Source organism: Anser cygnoides, chromosome 6, assembly GCF_040182565.1.
Source record: "Anser cygnoides isolate HZ-2024a breed goose chromosome 6, Taihu_goose_T2T_genome, whole genome shotgun sequence".
Taxonomy (NCBI): domain Eukaryota; kingdom Metazoa; phylum Chordata; class Aves; order Anseriformes; family Anatidae; genus Anser; species Anser cygnoides.
Window position 1 is genome coordinate 6,553,427 of NC_089878.1, and position 21,376 is coordinate 6,574,802.

General features: G+C 37.5%; 2 protein-coding genes across 13 annotated transcripts in view; one reads left to right on the forward strand and one right to left on the reverse strand.

Moving 5' to 3' along the window:
* Nucleotides 1-1,822, reverse strand: part of GULP1 (GULP PTB domain containing engulfment adaptor 1) — a 150,568-nt gene extending 148,746 nt beyond the window's left edge. For 2 of the 3 annotated variants that reach the window (XM_048058445.2, XM_048058441.2), the window contains exon 1: nucleotides 1,683-1,822. The gene's annotated coding sequence lies outside the window, so the exon portion shown is untranslated. The remainder of the gene's footprint in view (nucleotides 1-1,682) is intronic. The other variant, XM_048058442.2, reaches the window with a different exon arrangement.
* LOC106034542 (PHD finger protein 23-like) lies at nucleotides 1,692-20,480 on the forward strand. 10 transcript variants are annotated; one of them, XM_066999703.1, is made up of 4 exons: nucleotides 1,692-1,967; nucleotides 3,547-3,751; nucleotides 16,631-17,054; nucleotides 17,658-17,914. In XM_066999703.1, the coding sequence occupies exons 1-2, from the start codon at nucleotides 1,692-1,694 to the stop codon at nucleotides 3,598-3,600; spliced, it is 330 nt and encodes a 109-aa protein (XP_066855804.1). In that variant the 3' UTR covers nucleotides 3,601-3,751; nucleotides 16,631-17,054; nucleotides 17,658-17,914. The 10 variants fall into 10 exon arrangements, 5 of the variants coding, with proteins under 5 accessions (XP_066855804.1, XP_066855805.1, XP_047914408.2 ...); XM_066999704.1 differs by having other exon boundaries at nucleotides 16,631-16,817; XR_010832436.1 differs by lacking the exon at nucleotides 1,692-1,967 and adding an exon at nucleotides 2,250-2,387.
* The last annotated feature ends 896 nt before the right edge of the window (nucleotides 20,481-21,376 follow it).

A 21,376-nucleotide genomic window follows, 5' to 3' on the forward strand; every position in this document is an offset into this window, starting at 1 on the left:
AGTTTCAGAGCATCCAACAATATTTACAAACGTTGGGTAAACACCCACTCACGTGCTGCTGTTACATCTCGGTTTTGCAACACTGTTTAAAGGCAAAGGATGAACGTGTTACTTTAATGAGCTCCTAAAGGACATTCTGAAAGGTCCCACCAGGTGAATATTTTGCAGAGCAGTAGATACAGTCTTTGAACTCTGAAAAGACATTCAAGCCTCAAAAAGATTACAGAGTTGCTACCAAAGCCCAACAAGGCAGTGCCAACCATTAGTTTACATAAGTCTCATCCGCTGCTCTAACTACACCTTCCTCAGCTTTGCTCATCCAGTACCAGTTTGGCATTTCCCCATGAGGTTTAAAATGCATTACACAGGATCCTGCAGTAGTGGTTCACTGTTGCAGTTGAGATTTTCTCTCTTTTTTTTTTTTTTTTGGCATCATAATCATTTTCTTTCCTGTACCCATCATTCCCAAGACACGCCCAACACTACCCAGGTCACGCTTAAGACTGTCATCCTTACTGCTAAGGCGATCCTTGCTCCTGCTGATTTCCAGTCTCTTTTCACTGATGTCCCTGTCTCAGGAGCTCTGTTAAAGGCACAGACCTGACGGTTCCCTTGCATCCCTCAATACTGCACCGTAATTCCTGGGCTTTTAATCTGTGAATCACAACCTTTATTCAACCTTTTCACATAAATATAAACGTTTAAGTTTATATAATCGCTATAATCACAGCCACGCACCTAAAAATAAAACATGTACCCCAAACCATCCGGCAAATAACCACATACTTACTCTCATCATTTTCCCCACTATTTTGTTGTTCCTTTCCCTGGGTGCATGTGGATAACCTCCAAACATCAGGCGCTGTCCCTGACATAACAATTGACTAAGCCGTTCAATAATTAAAGGCAAACTTTTCTGTTCTTGTTCAAAAGGCCACAAAATAGAAGCTTAACCTTCAGAAAGGTTTTTTCCCCCCTTGCAGGAATTGTCTTATTTTGATTACCATCATCAGAAGCGGAGGGTTGAAGCTCTGAGGAACGGTGCATCAGTACAACAGCAGAACAGCACTACCTAAGTTGGAATTTAGTCTAATACATAGGGGAAGAAAACTATTGAAAAGACACAGTATTTCTAAGTCGTGGGTGCACAGCTACGCACATGAGAAGCAAAAAAGGATGACTGTTTATATTTATACTGAGTAGACCAAACACGTTTTGTTAAAACATTTTGCCTCTCTCTACACGCAATCCAAGAACCTTCCGAATCACCTCTGTACGTGCCTTGCCTCCCAGTCGGGGAGGTCTGGAGCATGTTTTTGGTCACTTCCCTATGCAGACACCCCGAGTAACTTGTAAGCCAGCAGCACCCCCCAAACTTCCAGACCCGCTGGGGCTTGGGCTGCGGCTCAGCACCCACCGGGCAGCTCCCGGAGAGCCGGGATCCCTCAGCAGCTCGTCGCGGTGTGGAAGTTAAAGAGCGAAGCCCGGCGAGCTGCGGGAAGTTTCCTGGGGCAGCGCGACCCCCGGTTCTCCCCACAGCCCGGCTCCTCACGCCGCCACACCTACCCCGGGGGACCCGCCTCGTCGGCCGAGTTGGGAGCGGCGATCAACAGGAGACCAACAGGCGCTGCCCTTCCCCGCTCCCCTCACAGCGCACCCCGAGCCGCCCCCCGGGACCCTACCTGCGGGTGATGGCGGCCGCCTCCCCGCTCCGCTCCCGCCTCGGAGCCGCCGAGAAAAGTTTCCTGACGTCAGCGCGGGCGGACGGCCGGGGGACCCCGCCTGCCTGCCGGGCCGGCTGCTCCCGGGCTCCCCCTGCCTCCGGCCGGGAGGATGAGGAGGAGGAGGAGGAGGAGGAGGAAGGCGAGGAGGAGGAGGAGGCGCCCCTTGGCGCTCGGCAGGGGGCGCCGCTAGCGGTGCGCGCGGAGCATCCCTTGGTTGGAGCACTTGGTGCGGTTGGCTCTGAGGTGAGGTGGCCGCAGCCCGCCGTGTCCACGGGCAGCTGTGGCGAAAGGCGCGGCTCTGAGGTCGCCCAGCAGCCTCGGTGACGCCATCCCCGGCTGGAAAGCGTCACAACAGGGCCTCTGAGGGCAGGGGGGAGCCGCCGCCGCCGCCGCCGCCCCGGGGCTGAGGGGGAGCGCCCAGGGACGGGCAGCGCCCAGCCGACCTCCGGGCAGGGGGCCCGGCTCCTGAGGAGAGGGTCAGAGCGCGGGCTGCTCGCGCCCTGTCAGCCCCCGCGGCTTGTTTTACTCGTGCTCTGCCCGCTTTCCTCGATAAAGTGGTGAGGACACAGGAGGAAAACAATCGGAAGGAGCGTGTGTTAGCTGAGGAACAAGACCGCAAGTTAGTGGCTCAAAACGCCTCAAGGAAAGACAGAGTTTGGGAAAGTAAGTTAAGGGAGACACTCGTACACATCTTGGGTAAATCCATGATGAAGAGTAAGTCTCTCAGTAGTGTTTAGATCCATAGCGTTTGAATGATGCAGTCCCTGCACATAATCCCTGTCAAAATGTGCTTTTGGAAACACCAGAACATTGCACCAATATATTTTGCAAGTTACAGGAGATGCTACTTAGGGACACACCATATTTCTAATAAGAAAAGGAATTTAAGTTTGCCCTCTCTCCTCTATTCCCCGTGGCCTTCTGCCATGATACCCCCAGTGACAGGATAGGAAGTGTCTTTGGAAAGGCAGGGAATTCATCCATCATTCCCCCGGCTGATTTTTTTCACAGCACAGCACTGCTGTGCAAGTTGCCTTTCATTTTTCATTGATCAACAGACAAACCTCAAGAATAGCTATTTAGCAGAACAAAACATGCCACTGAAATCAAAGGAAAGGTGTTTCGTGTGTAGTGGGTGTTTTGTTTTCTTTATAGATGGAAAACAGTTCAGGGTGGCAATTTACAGTTAAGAGCGGAATGATCACGATGGAATAAACATGAAGGGTAAAAATCAACACCAGGCAGCTTTTTAGATCAGTAACTCCTAGATAATTACAAGCATAGATGTGAATTATATAAAAAGTTAATTAGTCTGCCTGCCTTTTCCATTCACTCCTAACCTCAGTAAAGAACCTCCAAAATGTATACATGGAAATGAGACAAATTATGTCTGCTCTAGAGGTTATTAGAAGGCTTCTTAAATTTCCCATCAGTTCAATTCTCTCACAGAAAAGACACAAACCCTAACATATGCTTTCAGAGTTGTTTGTAAACTTTATCAATAAACTAAGAAGCTAGGAAGCTGTTGCAAAGGATTGTGGTGTAAAAAAAAGATTGAGCTGTTGGAGAATCATACCTGCTAAATTCCAAAAGATAAATAGACAAATTTATCCTTCCTGTGAAGGATGGAAAGTGGAAAACCTTTTGAGGAAATTTGTCTGTGAATTATATCCTGAATAACAACATAGCCAGGAATAGTTTTCAGCATCCAGAAAATATTAAACATTATTTTGAAAAATAATAATAAACCTGTCTGTAGAGAAATATTAAGACAGTTGAATACCTAATGAGTTTGAGAAAAATGCTTTTATTTCATTCACAGCTGATCCTTGAGTGGTCGGTATACACTTCCAAAATACTTTGTTATTGTTGTTGACATCTATGCCCATACACCCTTCATCAGCATCTTATGGAAACTGACAGCAGCATTGCATGTGTCTCCTTATCCACTTGCCTGTAGAAAACTGAGAGAAAGGATAAGGAGAGAATCTGTGAAATCTACACAAGCATGGAAGAAAAAAATAAAGGTAAATTTCTACCCAGAACCATGCTTAAGAGTAATAAAAGCAGAGTAATCTAGCCCATTTCAAGGTTGATTTGTTAATTGTGTGCAACATGTAGACTCATCACCTGTGTTTCTTATGGGTGTGACCATTTTTGAGGAAAAAGGCAGTTTGTGTATCAATTTCTTAGACAAAACTACAGTTCGTTTCAGTGTCAGGAAACATCTTTTTATATTTGGCTTTTCAAAACATACATCCAAGCCTTAATTTTTTTTTGAACAAAAGAAGCACTCAAAAGTGCAAACAAGCACTCAAACCTCTTTGGTATATGTACTGTTTTTATTTTGATCAGAGAAGCTCAGCTGCAGTTAGGTTACTAGATGAAATATCAAAGTTTTGATCTACCTATTGAAAATATATATATTTGCGAAGTCATAGCCTCCCTTACAGGTTTTACACTTTGCAAAACTAAGCTTCAGGAGAATGTTGGTAAAACTCTAATTAAGGTCAGTAGCTCACTCATAATAGCAAAGCAGAACCCAATAGAAAAACAGAAAACGTTTTGGCTACAGAAGTACATTATCTTCGGTTCTCTGAAAATGATCCAGAAAGCAAGGAAAATGTGCAGTTAAGGGTACTTTCTGAAGGACAGAGTCTTCATCAGAGAAAATTAAAAATATAATATGATAGAGTGTGTGTGTGGGGGGGTTGTTTTTGGTTTTGTTTTCCAGATTCTTCTGGCATGAAGTCAGGGTAGATTTTGTCCAACTTCAAGTTACACCATTTAGAACACTATAAAAATATTTGTATGCGTAGAATGTGTTTCCTCAGGAAAGGATGTATTTAAAAATTCTTTCTGCATGCAAATTAGTTTCTTAAAAACTGAGACATTTTATAAACACAAAAAAAAACAGTAAGTGAGAAGCTTTGTATTTCTTAATGTGTTATTTTTGATGTAGGTTGCCTTGCAGTATTTAAACAAAAGAAATGTATAGCAAACCTATTTTCAACTTAAATTCGGTGAATATTCCCTGAGGAGAATAGAAAAACGTGTGGTTTTTTTTTTTTCTCCTTCTCCTGTCATTTTTCCCCATCAACAATGGCACTATGTGAATAAATAAGAACAGTGAGAGGAAAAGTAGAGCAAAAACATAGGAATTGTAGAAATAGTACCTCTTTACCTATTTTTTAAATGGCATAATCCATGTTCAAGTCTAGGAGGAAAAAGAATAAAACCGTGACTTCCTCTGTAGTCTAGGTCCCCAGAACCTGAAGTGGACCAAGCCAGGTCATTCCTGGGGCTATCGTTCTAGAGTGTTGCAGAGAATTTGAGCACAGAACAGGCACAGAAGAAATGAAAAGAATATCCTCAAAGGAGAACAAAATCACATTCATATACACATAAAAATTGTCTCCTTATATGAAAGGATATTTTATTGTTCTCATGAGGTTGTAAGCATCAGTCATGTAAAGAGATAGTGATGACTGAGTGGAGAAAATACACGATGTGCAAAAGCAATGGAATCCACATTCATCTACATCTGTACCTGCACCAAGATCAGAGAGTAAATATTAATCGCTTGGATTGATTTAACAGAAAATAGTTACTAGAAGGAACAAAGATTAAAGGATTGCACCAATTGCACAACCTGAAAAGTTTTACCTCCCTACTGAGCACCGTCTCACCCCTCACGAAGACCAAAACCTAAATAAGCATTACCCTGCAGGAATGTTCAATAAATAAGATAGCAAAGTACCTCCATTCAATCTTTCTTATGAAGAAAAATTGCCACACAAATTTCCGTCCTTGATTTCTTATTTAACCTGTGGGCCTTTTTAACGGTGTCATGGAAGTATAATTTATACCCTCAATTTAAGTTTTCCTTGCTTTACCAGAAAACTGGCAATGTTTACACAGTAAACAAAAATCACATCCCGACATTGATCTGAACGGCATTAGGAGGAGGAAAAAAAAGGTGCGCATATCAATAAAGGGAAAGACATCAGAAGCAGTGTCAGTTTGTGTATCGCATCAGAGACAGCAAAGCCAAAGAGGGCTGAATACCCAGACAAATAGTTGCCTTATCTTCTATAAACTTAATCAACTGGGTAACCAGGTAGCTGTTCCTCAGCTCATCTGAGCAGATGTTGGCCTCTTGACAGCAGTTATGTAGCAACACATTACCTTAATTTTCACTTTTTTTTGACAGTTGACCAGAACCCCTTGAGATAGGATTTACTGAGAGCCTATGACAGAGGCTCATATATATTGGAAGATCTGATGTGGAGTTATTTGGGAGAGATGGAAGAACATGAAACACAGCTATTTTGTCTAGCTTGATTAACTGGGAATGCAGTCATACTTCAAAGATGTGAAGGGTTATTGACTCAAAATTACAAGATTTCTTGCATTCCTCTCAATCCATTTATAAAAGAATTCCTGCTGAATATATATAACATAAGAAAAAACACTCTTGTGTATATGAATGTTTGTGTATATGAATTTTTCCTCATCATTGGGAAAAAAAATATGTTCAGAAAGAACTATTAAATTTTCCAGGTGTCATAACCTACTCAGTTTTTTCCAGGTGTCTTAAAAAGTTGAGCTGTTTAAAGCCTCCATCTGACTAGAGTCCCTGTAGTCCATCAGTAGTGACTGATTTACTGTTGATCATTGTAAACCTGAGCATGAGATCAATATCAACTAACAATCTATCTAAAGAGGAAGGTTTTCTATGCCACCCCTCGTAGAATTTCCACCCCAAAGGGTTCAGTTTCTGTATCCCTAAAGTTTTGTGGAAGTGTGTAACATTTTTAAGGTCGTGTAGCCACCACTACAAAATACTTACAAAATGGAAAAGTAGTTTCTCATGCAGAACTTCTCACAGACTATTTATTGGAACTACAAAACCAAGAGAGAAAAGGAACAGACTAGAGGCATTTCCTTTTCTCAAAACTTTGGAATGAAGACACAATGGAGACTCTTCATTAAAAATAAAGGCTAATATGAAAATAAGGTATTCCTTGTGAAGAACAGGAGTGTAAAATACTTAATATCACTTTTTTTCCTGAGCAAGTTATCCTTTGAAGTGTAGTAGAACATTTATTTAAGAAAGTATTTGAAATAGTCTGTTACTTATTCTGTGAGAATGTTCTAGAACCATAAGGCAGCCTAAAACCTAATTATGCTTCTTTAAGACAGGGAGAATAAAAGAAATCTTTACTCTATCATCTATACTACACATGGACATCAGTTTTCAAAACTGTTTAGTATCTGAAAAGATGCAATAAAAATGTCCTCAAGGATGTCTAAATCCAAGTGAAATTTCACATCAGCTCTTATTTGAACTCACAAAGAATTTTCCCAGGGATTTTGGAGAGCAGTATCATAATATATTAATAAAATATTTATACAAAAATAAAACCTCTAAAAATAAATTTATCTGTTAAACCCTTTGCTTTTAGGGTTTCTCTTAAATAAAATGTTACAAAGGAGATGGAATTCTGAAAGAATCTCTAGTCCTTGACATAAGCAATATAGCATCTATCAACAGTTAAACTAGAAACTAAAATCTTCAAAGCTATTAAGTAAAATAGTTCAGGTAAGGCATAACAAAAGCCAAAAATTTACTTGAGACTTTCAAATCAAGGCCAATTCAATATTTTAAATGCATGTTTCATAACCCTTACTTTTCTCTATTTTCATTTCCTTCTTTTCCACATGTAATATTTCATTCCACTTAATGCAACATGCAGAGGATTAGATGTAGATGCGTTCGCAGTTAAGGATGAATTTTACTTATTCATTTTAGATATATTGTCGTACAGATGTAAACCACAATCTTGATGACAAAGGATGCATTTAATGTTCATGTTTTAACATTTTTTAAAATTATTTTGTACGTAAAATGTAAAGCTCAAAAATAAGACGATAATTCTGGTAGAAAGATATGAATGCTGAGCACAGCACAGGGTTAACACCAAAACAAAGACCAAATACTGGAAGAAAAAGAAATAAAGTTACATTTAACAATGTTTTTTTGTAGTCTGTAGCAGGGAAGATATACATCCAATTACAACTGCTCTATAGTTTGGAAGTCTGGAGTGTAATTAATTATCGACATTATTTGTGTTCTGCAGAAATGAGCTGTCACCCATTTTAGTCAGCTGTGCAATCATTTTTAAAACTACTTGTCTCCATCATGAGCCTTTAAATCTACCAAAATCATGAAACATATCTTGCTTATTCAATTTTCAGAGACAGAACTATGTGTTTCTTTCTAGAAGTTCAACATTAAATATTTTTATATGCACCCTCTGTCCTGGAATACACATGTGAAAAGCAGTAAGTTCCATTAATCTCTTCCAGTGGATGTTCCATCTGAAACTATAAGAATCCTTAGTAAATGCCAGACAATTAAACTACCTTCTTAGATAAAACAATAGGAGTAAACGTCACTTTAAAACATGGTATTGGTGTGTTCTGGTGCACACTTCTCAAGAGCTGGCATAAACTGGCACCTTCAAGCAAGGAGAACAGAACATCACCTTGTAATTGAAAATGCACCCTTGAGCCAGCATCTGCAAATAGAGAGTTTGGACAGACTTATCTAGATATTTGAATTAACTTTGAAGTTTTCCTCTAATCTTCTTAGGTACTATTCTTGAATTACGGGAGTGAGAAGTGAATGTAAAATTACTTCTTAGTTGACAATTGATAGTTGTGATTTATGAACTTATTCATAAGTCTAAGTGTTTTCATTGGACACAGGGTCACATATTTCCATGGCTACCAGAATGAGACTCGTCTGTTATTCCCTACCAAGCATCTCAAACTTTTTTTTCTTCCTTTTTCCATTTTGTTGGTAGATATCTCACATAATTATTACTGGGTTCGTGCTTTTAGATGAGAAACTACTCAGGCTGTAGACAGCTTGTAAATGTACTTGGATATTGCAGGGGAAATTCAACTCATCTGGAAAGTAGCAGTACATTATAAAAATAAAGCAGTGGGTGCAAGGAATCTATGAAATCTGAAGAACATTAAAACATGCCTGATGACTGATATCCCCTAAGGCCTATGACTGATACCATTTTGAACTCTCCTAACTAAATATATTGTCTGTCTCATACTTGACAGTCTCAAAAATTAGTTCATGGTCTTCTGATGTTAGTGACTTTTGTTATAGTCCCTTGGTCAGAGCTGTCCATCTTCCACAGGTGGTGAGGTAAAAACCAGCTTCCCCTAATGGAAACTGCAGTTAGAATTCTGTTCATAATGATGTTCTACAGATCCCTTTTGTGAAAACAAAGGATGAAAAATTAAAGGAATAAACATTTCCCAAAATTTGGACCGTACATGTGACCATGTCTCAAACAGATGTTCCTTGAAACTAATGTGAAACTGGTAGGGTAAAAGGCCTAACTGAACTTTGAAAAGATGCAACAGAGAGTGCATTTTAAACTTACATGTAATTACATGGAGTGCAATACTTTCCCCGAAAGTTCAAAAAATGCTGCTTCATCAATAGCAATTTAATATTGTGATAAAATCTTGTTCAAGATGAACCCTGACTTTATCTACAACTCCTACACCCCCCCTAGAGACTATTTAACATTAAGTACATTTCAAAATGAAGCCTAAGCATTCCTTTGAAAGTAATAATCGTTCTGATTCATGATGGCTGATGTTGTTGTTATATTACTCAAAAAAGTGATGGGTGGTTATTCTTTGAATAAGGAGCATACAATTCACAAAACTATGCTAATGAAGCACTTTGCTAGTCAAAACAGCAGTATAGTATAGCTGTACCAAAGAAGACATAACTATACCGAAGTTGACAGATAACTTGTTCTGGGTGTCTTGTAGCCTCACTTTGTGTGAGAAAAGGGGAAAAATTTGTTTTTGATTAACTTTGATTTTAGTAATGACATTAATAATGACTTATCAGTCAATAGTTTTCTGTAATAAGTTATTTCTCCAACCACCTTTTTCTTGCTAGTTAATTCCTAACAAGTAAATTGCCTTTTTTGCCTCCTAACACCTTCTAGTATCAACTCACAAAATGATTCTTACAGCTGAGTAACATACACATGCTCTTTACTAAGATTGCCACACGTGGGTGGAATGAATCTCTGGTGTACGTTGCTTATTGGGATACCTACCTCTGGGTAGCCCATTCCATCCTTGCCAATCAATAAGAAACAGGAAATCCAATTTGTTCTGCCAAACCAAAAATCTCAGAAGTCTCAATTAAAAGAATCCGGAAAAAAAGTTACTAAAGAAAACATAAGAACAATAGAATACACATCTGCTACCAATCTCATTTCCTAGCTGTCACTTGAAATTTCTAAGGCATGCTTTAGCTGCAGAAACAAAACAAACAATTCAGCACCATTTCCCTTCCTTTATTCCCCACCTAGTAATCAGGATCACATTCAAAATTAGAAAAGGAGAAAACTACAATTATCCCAGAGTTAGGATAGTGACAATACTCTGTAAATATATTTTAGATGAATATACATTGTGCATATTCCTTAGGAATCTCAAAATGAGCTTGAAGTTTTTATAGAGATGATACATGAAATACATACCCATGTCTGAAAGGTAGCATTTTAAATATTTTTTCTAAGTTTCTTTTTTTCCTATTTTAGCGTTGTTTTCCCATTTCAAAAAAAAAAAAAAAAAATTGTTTTCTTTACTTCTTATTGTTGTCTTTTCCGTGGTTGTATTTCCTTCTATTGATTTTTCATTCTTTCCAGAGTAGAGCTGTCCCAGTCTCTACTTTGCACTCGCTGCTGTGTATTTCTTCCCCTAATTTTTGTATGCAATATAGCAGTTATGTGGCTTTAGCTGAGTCTCTTCCTTCCTCCCCATACTGATCATTCAGATTTTGTTAACAGGAGGGACAGCCTTTGGCATCCCTACCAATTGAATTAGATGTAACATGGGACCACAGGAATAAAGAATATTTTTTATTTATTGCTGAGTCTTTTGTAGTTTTCATCTTTACTCTATGCATTTGCATCAGCTCTGAAGCCAGTCTTGCTACCATACAAAGTTGTGAGCAAATATGTTCTCATATTTCCAGCAGTCTACAAATTAACTTACAAGTTACTATTGCTGCATCTTGCATGAACCAGAAACTTCTCATGTCATGATAACCCAGCCACGATCTTCCCTATTGAAAAAACATTCTTCCAAAAGTAATTTTTTCTTTTAATGGCTACAAGAACATGAAGAACCTTAGCTAATCTTCCTAAACATACAGTTTTTTCCTGTTATGTTGTAAGTTCCTTAGCTCACCTTGAAGAATGACATCCCTTCAGAACCTTTCAACGTTTGACATTTAGAATGGCAAAGCTTTTCATATTCATGAAAAAGTAACTTTCCAATATGGCACATGATTTTACATCAGCATGTTAGCAACTCCAACCAAATAATGCCCCTGGAAAAGCCTCCTAATCATCCCACTGCAATCTCTCTTCTATAGCTTAATGAAGCAAGGGCAATACCTTCATTTACCAACATCAATAGATTAAGAGTAACTACCCTAAAAGTGTATTTTCTTAGTATTTGTTCCTAGAATATTTTTTCTAATCATTTTCTGCTGTCTCCGACTTCATATAATTCTGAATCATTCTGTCATTTATTTTTCTATGTTCTTTCATTTTGTTCCTATAAAAATTAATTTTATTGTTATATTGTATCAGAAATGTCAATTCTGTATTTTTCCTTCAGTTTGTTGCTGCCCCCTTATTTGTATTATCACAAATTGTTTCTTTATTTTATTCCCTGTTCTTCTAGTAGATGTCATTTAATATTAACCCTCCTTTTGTTAGCCCTTTCTTCCACCTTTTGTTTGGGCCCCCCTCCTATCCCATCTTGTGTTTGCACAACCCAGCATGGAACCAAGTAAGAAAAAGTGACCTTCAAATAAATATTCCCTCAAATTTGAATATCGCCTATTCAGAAAACACAAGAAAAACAGCACTGGAAGCATCCAGCATTGCACAGAAATGATCCCTGGGAGAAGATCATAGCACCAAAATGTCTCACACATGGTTAGATAAATAATAAAGCTAGCTGCACTAAGTACCTACTTGTTCCAAGTAGAGATTCATACATCCACTTGTCAATTTATAGTAAAAACAAACAAGAAACCATCCAGCACATACCTAAAGTCATACCTGAGATAAAAAGGTAGAGAGAGAGTTTGGAACTTTTACTCTACAAACATGCAATGGAAAAGCTCAAATGTCTCTAAAGTTTAACTTGTCATCCCACTTCCTCAGTTTAGAAAGTATTCTGGTTTTGTTCAAAGTATTGGTTTTGTTCAAAATGTCCTGTTGATTCACACCCTCAAGTACCCTCTGGATAATCGGGCATCCTTTTGTTCTCTGCTTGGCATGAGGCACTGATAAACACTACCAGTTCCCATTTTCTACAAGTCTGAAGGGTACAAAATGGAGGCTTTAAAAAATAATAAAAAGCAAAAACACACACAAAAGCAACACAGAAGTACTACAACTACTTGACAACCAACATACCAAGAAGTAAACATACAGCACAGATTAAGCATGCTGTTATGAGATGAATGCCAACTTGATGGTTACAGCAAACATCTGGCCTTAATCTATACTGCTCATTAGCTGGAAGTATTGCACACTTGGGTTTAGATGTAGTAAATAATGCCCAAAATGTATACCACATGGATATATTTTTAATATATTGTTAGAACTGAAAGAAAATTAAACAAAGTGAAACTCCCCCAATAAAAGTTCCTTGGCTGCAATTTAAATAATGCACAAAAGGTCAAAGAAAATGATGCAATTCCTTGGATAATTTCTGATTGCAAAAATGTTTTAAAGGATAACTTTCCTTCTTCACCCTTAGATACTTCTTTCCTCGCTTTTAATTATGCTAGCTGAGCTGTTTGTGAGGCCTCTTTGTAAGTTTATTTACAAATATCTGTGTTGAAGAGAAACCTAGAAATATAGGCTTTCTTTTTTCACTTTGGCTTTCTCAGCTTTAGAAGGTAGGATTTTAAAAATAATTGATTGGGACAACTAGGACAGCAAACAACAATTGGGAGAGACAATGAAGAAAAGGCAAGAAAGATAAATGGAGTCCAGTTACTCCATGTACCCCTAAGTTAAGGATATACAGAAGGCAATTCTTATGAAAATATATAAGAAAAATTGGAGAATATAGTAAAGAGGACTCTGGGGAGAAAAAGAAAAAGATAGGAAAAGAAAGAGGAAATGAAAACTGCAGTAGCAAGTGACCCAAGGAAGGGAGGAGACAATGAAACTAACTGAAATTTCAAGCTGTGGGGTATAATTTACTGATGGGTTATGCATCAACTGTTTACAGACAGAACTTACTAGAGCAAACGTCTTAAGTTCAGCAGCAAAACGAATTGATGTTTCCCTCCCTGAGGATCATTAATCCATATTATTAAAAAACTATGAGATAAGAACATTAACCTATCACAGCTAAATGACATGCCAGTTCTTGATAGCGGTCCTTCTACTGATCTTGCTTTTTATGCCACATCCAAACAATTCTTTACCATTGTTATTATAAGCTAGGTTTCAGACTCAGATACTGAAAAAATGCAAAATATCACTTAGCCTGTACCCTGCTATTGCATGACTGTTTCCTGAAGTCCTTCACCATCCCCATTTTAATCTAGTTTAAGTTTTTTAAATTGTGACCTTACAAAATAAGAGAGCTACAGAAAACAAACTTCGTAGGTTAACAAGGTTTTCACAAGAAAAAGTGATGCTAATGTATGTGAAGCTAAGTCTTATTTAGATCACTATGGACTTTTATATCAGAGCTGTTATCAGCATGTGTTACATCACTGCATGTCCCTTCCTCTTGAATCTTGCTATGCTACATTGTGCCAAGGAACATTCAATTGTTAAAAGTTTATACATTTTAAAAATGCATTCATAAAGATAGAGCTATTTTTTTTGCCATCTTATTACAGTTTCATTGTTTTGGAGACATCTTCAGTGTCAATGCAGTTGGGAACAGTCTTTTGCAATTTTATTAAAAATGAAGGAAGTTTGATTAATGTCTCCTTATTGAAATCAACACCAGCTGGATTTTATGTCCCAGTCATAATGCATAAAGACTGTATGTGTTCAGCATATGAGCAGCAGAACAGAGAGGTTCTGTTGCCTGTTTATTTTTCTCATATGGCAAACAAAAAAAGCATTATAAAAATAATAATAGGGAAAAAGGGAACATGAGAAAGTGTGGCTTTAAAGACTCAAGTCTGTAGAAAGTTAACATCAATAGCAGTCAGAAATAGTGCTTAGGTCCATGTGTTCATTTCCAAAAGAAACTTTAAACATTTAACTGAAGTATAGTAAAACAGACATGAAATACACAGAATCACAAGTTAAAACAGCTGTTTTCAGAAAGAGTAGATTTACTTTGCTGCAAAAATATTTTTGTTAGAAAAAAGGAAAAATTCCAAAGGAAAGACAACCACAGTTGCAAGTCAGCAGTTTAAAGTAGAGGTACTTCAATGTCCTTGGTTAGGAACATTTCATAAATAAATAAATAAAATGTAGAAACAACCAAGTTGCCCATTTTAATTCCCAAGAATAGATAAGCCCTTTTCAAGCTAGCTTGTTATATGAAATCCAGTCTTCCAGCCAGCAGTGTTGAAGGAAGATCTGATATAAGCAGAAGCAGGAATGTTCTGCTGAAAACAAAAATATTTAGGCTTCTGTTAGAAACAAGAGTCTGAAAAAAAAGTGTAATTCCATCTTGAAACAGAGTGTACATGGAGAAAAGAATAAGAATTCTTCAAGTTACTTTCTCAAAGTAGATGATTTTTTCCCCCTATATAGCTTGGCTTGCATTCAAATAACAAAGGTGTTTGATAATCTGTGCAAGGCTGCTCCTGCTCAAAAAAAGAAAAGGCAAGGTGGCAGAGTTTTCTTCCTTTTTAATTCATAGTATACAGCAACTCATAACAAAGGAAGAAGCAGCAAAGATGTGTGGTAGAAAATAACGAAGCTTTCCTATATTTAAAATCTGAACAGTTTGAAAGTTGACAGGTCATTTACGGTGGTTTTTTGATTGAACCTGCTGGGTAAAATATTAATTAGTTCTAAGAATCAGAAAAGTTAACTGAGATTGAGAGCTATACATAAGAAGCTGACCTTTAAGACCAAATCTGACAGGAGCACAGCTAACACAGTGAATTGACTAGTAGTATTTTATCACATTGTCTTAGCATTTGTTACCAACTGGCACATAAAAATCTTGCTGGAAATGTATTCCTGTTATGATTGAATTTGTGTGCCACAACAAACTTTAAATAACGAGGCTGTCATTCAGAGCTGTGTTCAGCTATGGGTAGCAAGCACGAGAAGTGTCCTAAGGACAACAAAGGGACATTGAGGAGTAAAGATCTACAAATTTTCAGCTGAATATGTTGAAAGCACTACATAAAATGTAAGTGCATGCTACAAACATCCGTCAGCTCTCTGAGCATGCGTATAACTGCCCAGATGTAAGTTGTTCACATACTTTGCTTTAGAATTAGAACTCATAAAAAGTCCAGTGAAGTTCCTAATCATTAAAAAAGAATAAAATTGAGTTTTACCTTTTTACAAAGGTAGAAATTAATACATACTGTTACGTGATTATGTTGTAAATGACAAGAAACCTTTCTATTAACAATCACAACTGTGCATTATTCAGTTCAAATGCTACAAGATTAGCACAAAAGAACTCAAAGAACTCTGGCCCTTAATTTGTTTGGCAGCAGGACTGAACCCTTAAAAGTTACATATAAATCATATGACTTTTTTTTTTTTGGCTACATACCATACACTATAAGTGAAGATGAACCTTAAAACATTCCTTCCTTTTTACATGATTATATTTGTGTGCCCTGACTATCAAAATAGATATGTGTTATGTTTTTCCTACATTACAAGAAGGAAACTAGGTAAGAACTAGCCTTTAAAAAAAAAACACTGGAGAAAAATTGCCTACAGAAACAAGTCTCTTCTGTCCAGCTTGACACAGAAGAAAGTCAGTGCATTTAACAATATTAGAATCTACTACTTCGTAGCCTCAGAGCGTAAAACAACCTAAAATACACCAGAAGGTCCAAAGCATGGGTGAAGTCATGGCCCTTGCTTTTCATTATATGACTGCAAGATAGACTGGCTATGCCTGGAAAGCCACCTGCACCACGTTAAAACTAATTTGAATAATACTTCCACCACTGCAGAACTGATTAAAGCAACATTTACCTTAAACAGAAACATGTGCTGTAAATTTGCATACAAATTGCATTCACTATTATGTATTTCTTGATGTCTTGTTACTTTTCCTAAATTGCTTGCAAATAGAAAACTACGAGATAAACACTGTGTTAATTTTAGATCATTGTTGTACAGGTTGGAAATTGTGTGTCTTAATATTATATCATTTGAATGATTTACCTCCTTGTGTTCTAGTCTTACACAGATTTTTTTCTACTGCCCAAATTATGCTACCAGTTGCAGTATTAGCAAAACTCCAGAGATCAAGAAATAGGGAGAATGATTACATATTCAGATATATACAGTTAAATTGTTCAATATACTTCTGAAATGCAGAATTACAGGCTATTTCTACAATACAAAGAAGTCCCACATTAGTCTTACTGTGCAGACAATCAGCTGGTGTGATCGTTTCTAACTTTCTTATACCAATAACTGTCTATTAAGCTGGTGAACACCAAAAAGTCCAAGTCCTACTGCAAGTCACTTTCAACATGTTCACAGGAAATCTTATCTACAGTTAAAATAGTGACCCCCCTTATCTGAGCTCCTTTTCAAGCCCTTGTAACTTATTTTCATGTCGATTACATTTGTTAACAGTGTTTTCTCCTTCTGGTGTGAAGAAGTCCTCAGAGAAACTAAGCACAGTCAAGTGCAGATGATTTCTCAGGAAGCAGTTCAGCAGAATGATGGGGTGGTAAAAGAAAGCAGAAAAAAAAGCAAATTGGATTATCTGTTCAGTGATCTGGACTGCAGATATACTTCAGAGGCTTTTCTGCTTTGTTTGGTGAGACTTTACAAGGGAAGATTTATATTCCGTATCATGTTGGTCTACTGAAAGCCTGAAAAATGATGGTTCCTCTGGATCGTCACTTGCTTTCTGTCTGGGCAAGAGAAGGACTGAAGACAGCAGTTTACACAAAGTGTCAAGGGGGTGTCAAAGAAGTGAAAATCCTGCATACAAAATGGCTGTCATGAACCTGATTAATACAAGGAAATAAAACTCATTCATCTGTTCATCATAGTAGGTGTCATCTCCCAGCTGATGATCAATTTATATACAGGTTGTTTACCTGCCTCTGGAAGCTGGCAGGATATTTTCATTGCAAGTTCACAGCAAAGAGGCAGCAAGCCTTTCAGATAATTACTAATCTACTGTTGCACCTTGCTGTGAATTAACCTCACTAGCCTGTGAAGGATAGCCTTAGTAGGCACATGACACCAAAACAAGATAGTCCCCATGCCTATTGCATTTGTCTCACCTGATATCTAATTTGATGATAGTAAAATAAAACCCGCGAATTGATCAGGCATGATACAACAATAAGTAACTGAAGTCTGAATAATGTGATATTTCTACATCACTGAAAGCTCCTAATGGGGAGGAGAAAAAAAATATTGTTCTGCCTACTCACACACTAGACAAAAGACTGGATATGGTAATTCAGCATGTGGACTGTTTTGACTAATTCAGCAAACACATTAAGACTTACCTGTTGATGCATATTGTGCCATCATACGTTAATCTAAATTATATTTGTTATTCATATCTGGAACCGTTGCTTGTAATACTTGGATACTGTTGTTGCAAAGGAGATCTGGAGCCAATAACATTCTCTTTCCCTAGATATTATGGACCTGTCCCTTTTGGAGCAAGCATTAGATGCATCTTCAAACCTCCAAATCCTGGTGGGAAAAGGGAAAGCCGAAGTCCAACAGTGGAGAAAAAGGTATTGGCTCTATTGCTGTACTCTGGATGGTGTTCCAAGAGGAAAAGAAAACAGACAAGAAACAAGCTCTGATTTGAAGGATGATTCTATGTTTCTGGAAAAGGTGCACAGCAATATATTGAATTTTCTTAATAAATTCTAAGGCCAATGTTCATGCCTTTGTAATGTATTTAACTTTCTCTGGTATATCAAATTCTGTTTGTTGTTTTTTGTTTGTTTGTTTTTCCTTTGTTTCTCCATCATTTGGCATAGGTTTTTATACTGAACACTGAAATATAAAGGTGACTGCAGAGCAGAGATGGAATAGCTCCACTCACTTCAATGCAAAACAAAAGTGAATACAGGCGGTTGCTTCTGGGCACAGGCATGATCCTTGCTCAGATTTCTGAAATGGGTTCTGTGTAACTTGAACAAAGTAGAGATGGGATTACTTCTTCCGTTTTTGAAATGATAGGGGTGTGAACTAACTGGGGGAGGTGCCAAGATATTTTTTCTTTAAACCTAAGACAAAATCTTACTCCTCTCTGCTCTCCAGGTTAGTTTTTTTGACAGCTGTAAAACTGAGCAAGAGCCCTGGAGAAAAACACTAGGGGAATTAGAAAAGATTGATGAAACCATCGTCTCGTAGCTCCAGAAAGCAATTCTGACATTTTTCAGAGTAGATCAAGATATCATGTAAACACACAGATCATGAGTATTGAATAGACAAGAGGGAAAAAGAAAAAAAGTAAAATATAGATAAATATGCACCTTTCCAGGACATGCTTTTCTTGCAGAAGTAATCACTTCCCTGTCTCTAAAAAAAACATACATTTGATATGAAGAAACAAAGAACACCTGTCTTTGATTATTCCTCTGTGGAAGGAAATGATAGAATTTCAGTAAGAAAATAGGACTGCCAGCTACATCATAAATGGAGTCAGAAATGTCTAAATTCACTTTACACAAACTTTTCAGTCAATGAAATATGCCAGCTAATACAGTCAAAACACACACATTGTCTTAGTTACACAACGTCCTCCCAAGACACATTGGATGTTGTTTTGGTTTTAAATGGAAGAGAAAGGGTTGGTTTGGTGGTGTTTTATTTGTTTGTTTTCTGTTTATTCCCCCCCCCCCCCCCCCCCCAATTTGTGTTGTGCTTTCTGAAGAAAAGCTTCTCCTTGAAGAGGAACCTACTTAAGGAAGGTAGGAGGAATATATTGCACATATAACTTGCTTTGTGGACTATCGGAGAGCTTGATAACCATTATAGTCAGCCCAGGGAAAAAAATAGGAAGACAAACTAGAAAGCAGTCACTTGCAGGAAAATGCAACTATTGTTGGGACACAGTTGTGTCCCCTGTGCAAGCCAACTCTTTTTCCAACCATAATATTTTCTGAAGGAATAATATTGATCATTGCCCATGTGCCTCATTTAGCGTTTATGCTAGGGGAGCCTGATGTATGCTGTCTGATAATGTCTGAAAGAACAGGCACTCATTTTTCTTTAGTCTAAATTACAAGTAGTTTAAATACTGCGTAAGCAGTGTAAGCCTTGAAACCTGATATACCATATGGATATCATATGCCATTTCATCTTTTTTTTTTTCCCCAGTGTGGTTGAACTCGCAGCTTTTCTTGTACCTGAGGTTTCTCCCATCTGTCTCCTCGTATATGTTTTAGTGAAGCTTACAGTGGCTAAAAAATATTTTCACTTTTTACATTTGAATGTTTACATTTTACATTTAGAATGGGCCCAAGGTTCGAGCAATAGAAGAGAAGGCAAGAGAATTGGGAAGAGGTCAAAAGACGCAGATTCTTAAGATAAGTAACCTAAAATGTGTGATCTGACTGAAACTGCAACCATGTTAATTCATACCGCAAACCATTTGTCTGTGAGAAATCCTATTTTCAAAATAGTATAAAGCTTAAGTTAGTAGTGGTAGACATTCTTATGGAACAGTTAGGTCTTGTCCTGGGTCAAATCCTGACCCCGTAAAGAAATGAACCAAGTACAGAGAAGTTTAACAGGGAATAAGTAGTGAAGATCCTCATTTACCCCATCACAGCAACCATTAACTGTACCACTTCTTACTGGGCATCATGCTCTCAGCTTATTGGACTTGATGGCTAGCTACCTGCTAGTTTTCAGCTGCAGGTTGTCCCCTTCTAATTTAAAAATCCACCTGATAAACATCACTCTTAGGTTTGTTATTCTGAACTTTACCCCATCGCCTCAGCACTGGTAAACTCAAACACTGTTGAAGTTTGCCTTATTTTTGTAGAGATTTTTGACATGTCTGCATACAGAAACTTGAAATATAGAGCACAGTTCACTGGTAACTTATTTCTAGCCTAATCATATAAGCAGTGTACAGTAGATAGAGTTCTGCAGTTATTTTGCTGTCATATCACTATCAATTCAAGATGCAGGTAAGTGCAGGTAAGGCCTAATTGAGACTGGCATTTTTATTTACAGGGGAGAAAAGCAAAATCCATTCTTCCTTGCCAAATAAATACTTCCAAAGGTAAAATATTAGAGTGCATTAGCCTCACAATGAATTCTGTAAACTAATATTTTTAGCTTCATTTATCAAGCTGTGACTGCAATTTGTGACTATAGAAGTCAATATGTCATAGGTCAGGTTTCTATTGTTTTAGAAAAATGAAGACAACCACAGAGCCACATTTTGCTACATATATTCTTTAATCAGAAAAAGAAAGATTACTTGCAGAGCAACCAAGTACAAACTTGGTATCACTGAGGTTGTTTTATGGTGTGTTTTACACATTTCAGAAATCAAATTATTACATGAGTTTATATAATATGGTACCCATCCAAAATTTTCCAGAGATTAAAAAAATTTGCTAGAGAAACCTAAAATAGAGACAGATTCACAATAAATACTTGTTCTCCTACCCAGTACAGATGCCAATCCACTGAAACTACAGAGAGTATCACTGAATGACAGAGCAAAGTGAACTTTCTCCTTCCCATTAAAAGCTCCCCATAATGGGAAATATGTGTTACAGGAAATAATTGCATTAAGCTAATTTCTTGGTAGCTCAAAATGTACTAAAAGAATGATTCATCAGTAACATTGAGAATCAAGCAGGCAATACAAATTCAAGGAAGTTGAACCAGCAAACTTTAGTCCTAAAGGCCCATAGATCTTGCTGTCAGACAGCAAGGTGATCTACAAAAACTCAATATAAATATCTAGGGACTAGAAAAACTTGTCAACAGGTTAAGTTTTGCTTTTTTTAAACCTTTCTTTATAGAGGTGTTCTTCAGACCTGCCACACACACACCCTTCAGATGCAGTTCAGTTAATAGATACAAATACAAGCTTCAATAGAAGTGAACACTGTTGGGAAGAAGGCAAACAGGAGAAATATAAAGAGCAATGTTTTTCCACAATCCAATGTGAAATTAAATGCCTTTCACACACTAAAAGTACATCCAATTCACAAAGCTCTAACTACTATGCCCTCTGCTCCACTATTTTTCACTTAAATACATAGCTGTTACATGAAATTAAATAGACAAAAACAGACATAGGAAAGACTTGGTCCCTGTGAAAATGAAAAATTCTTCTTTATTAGAAATGCTACCATCTGTTTTTCAGGGTTA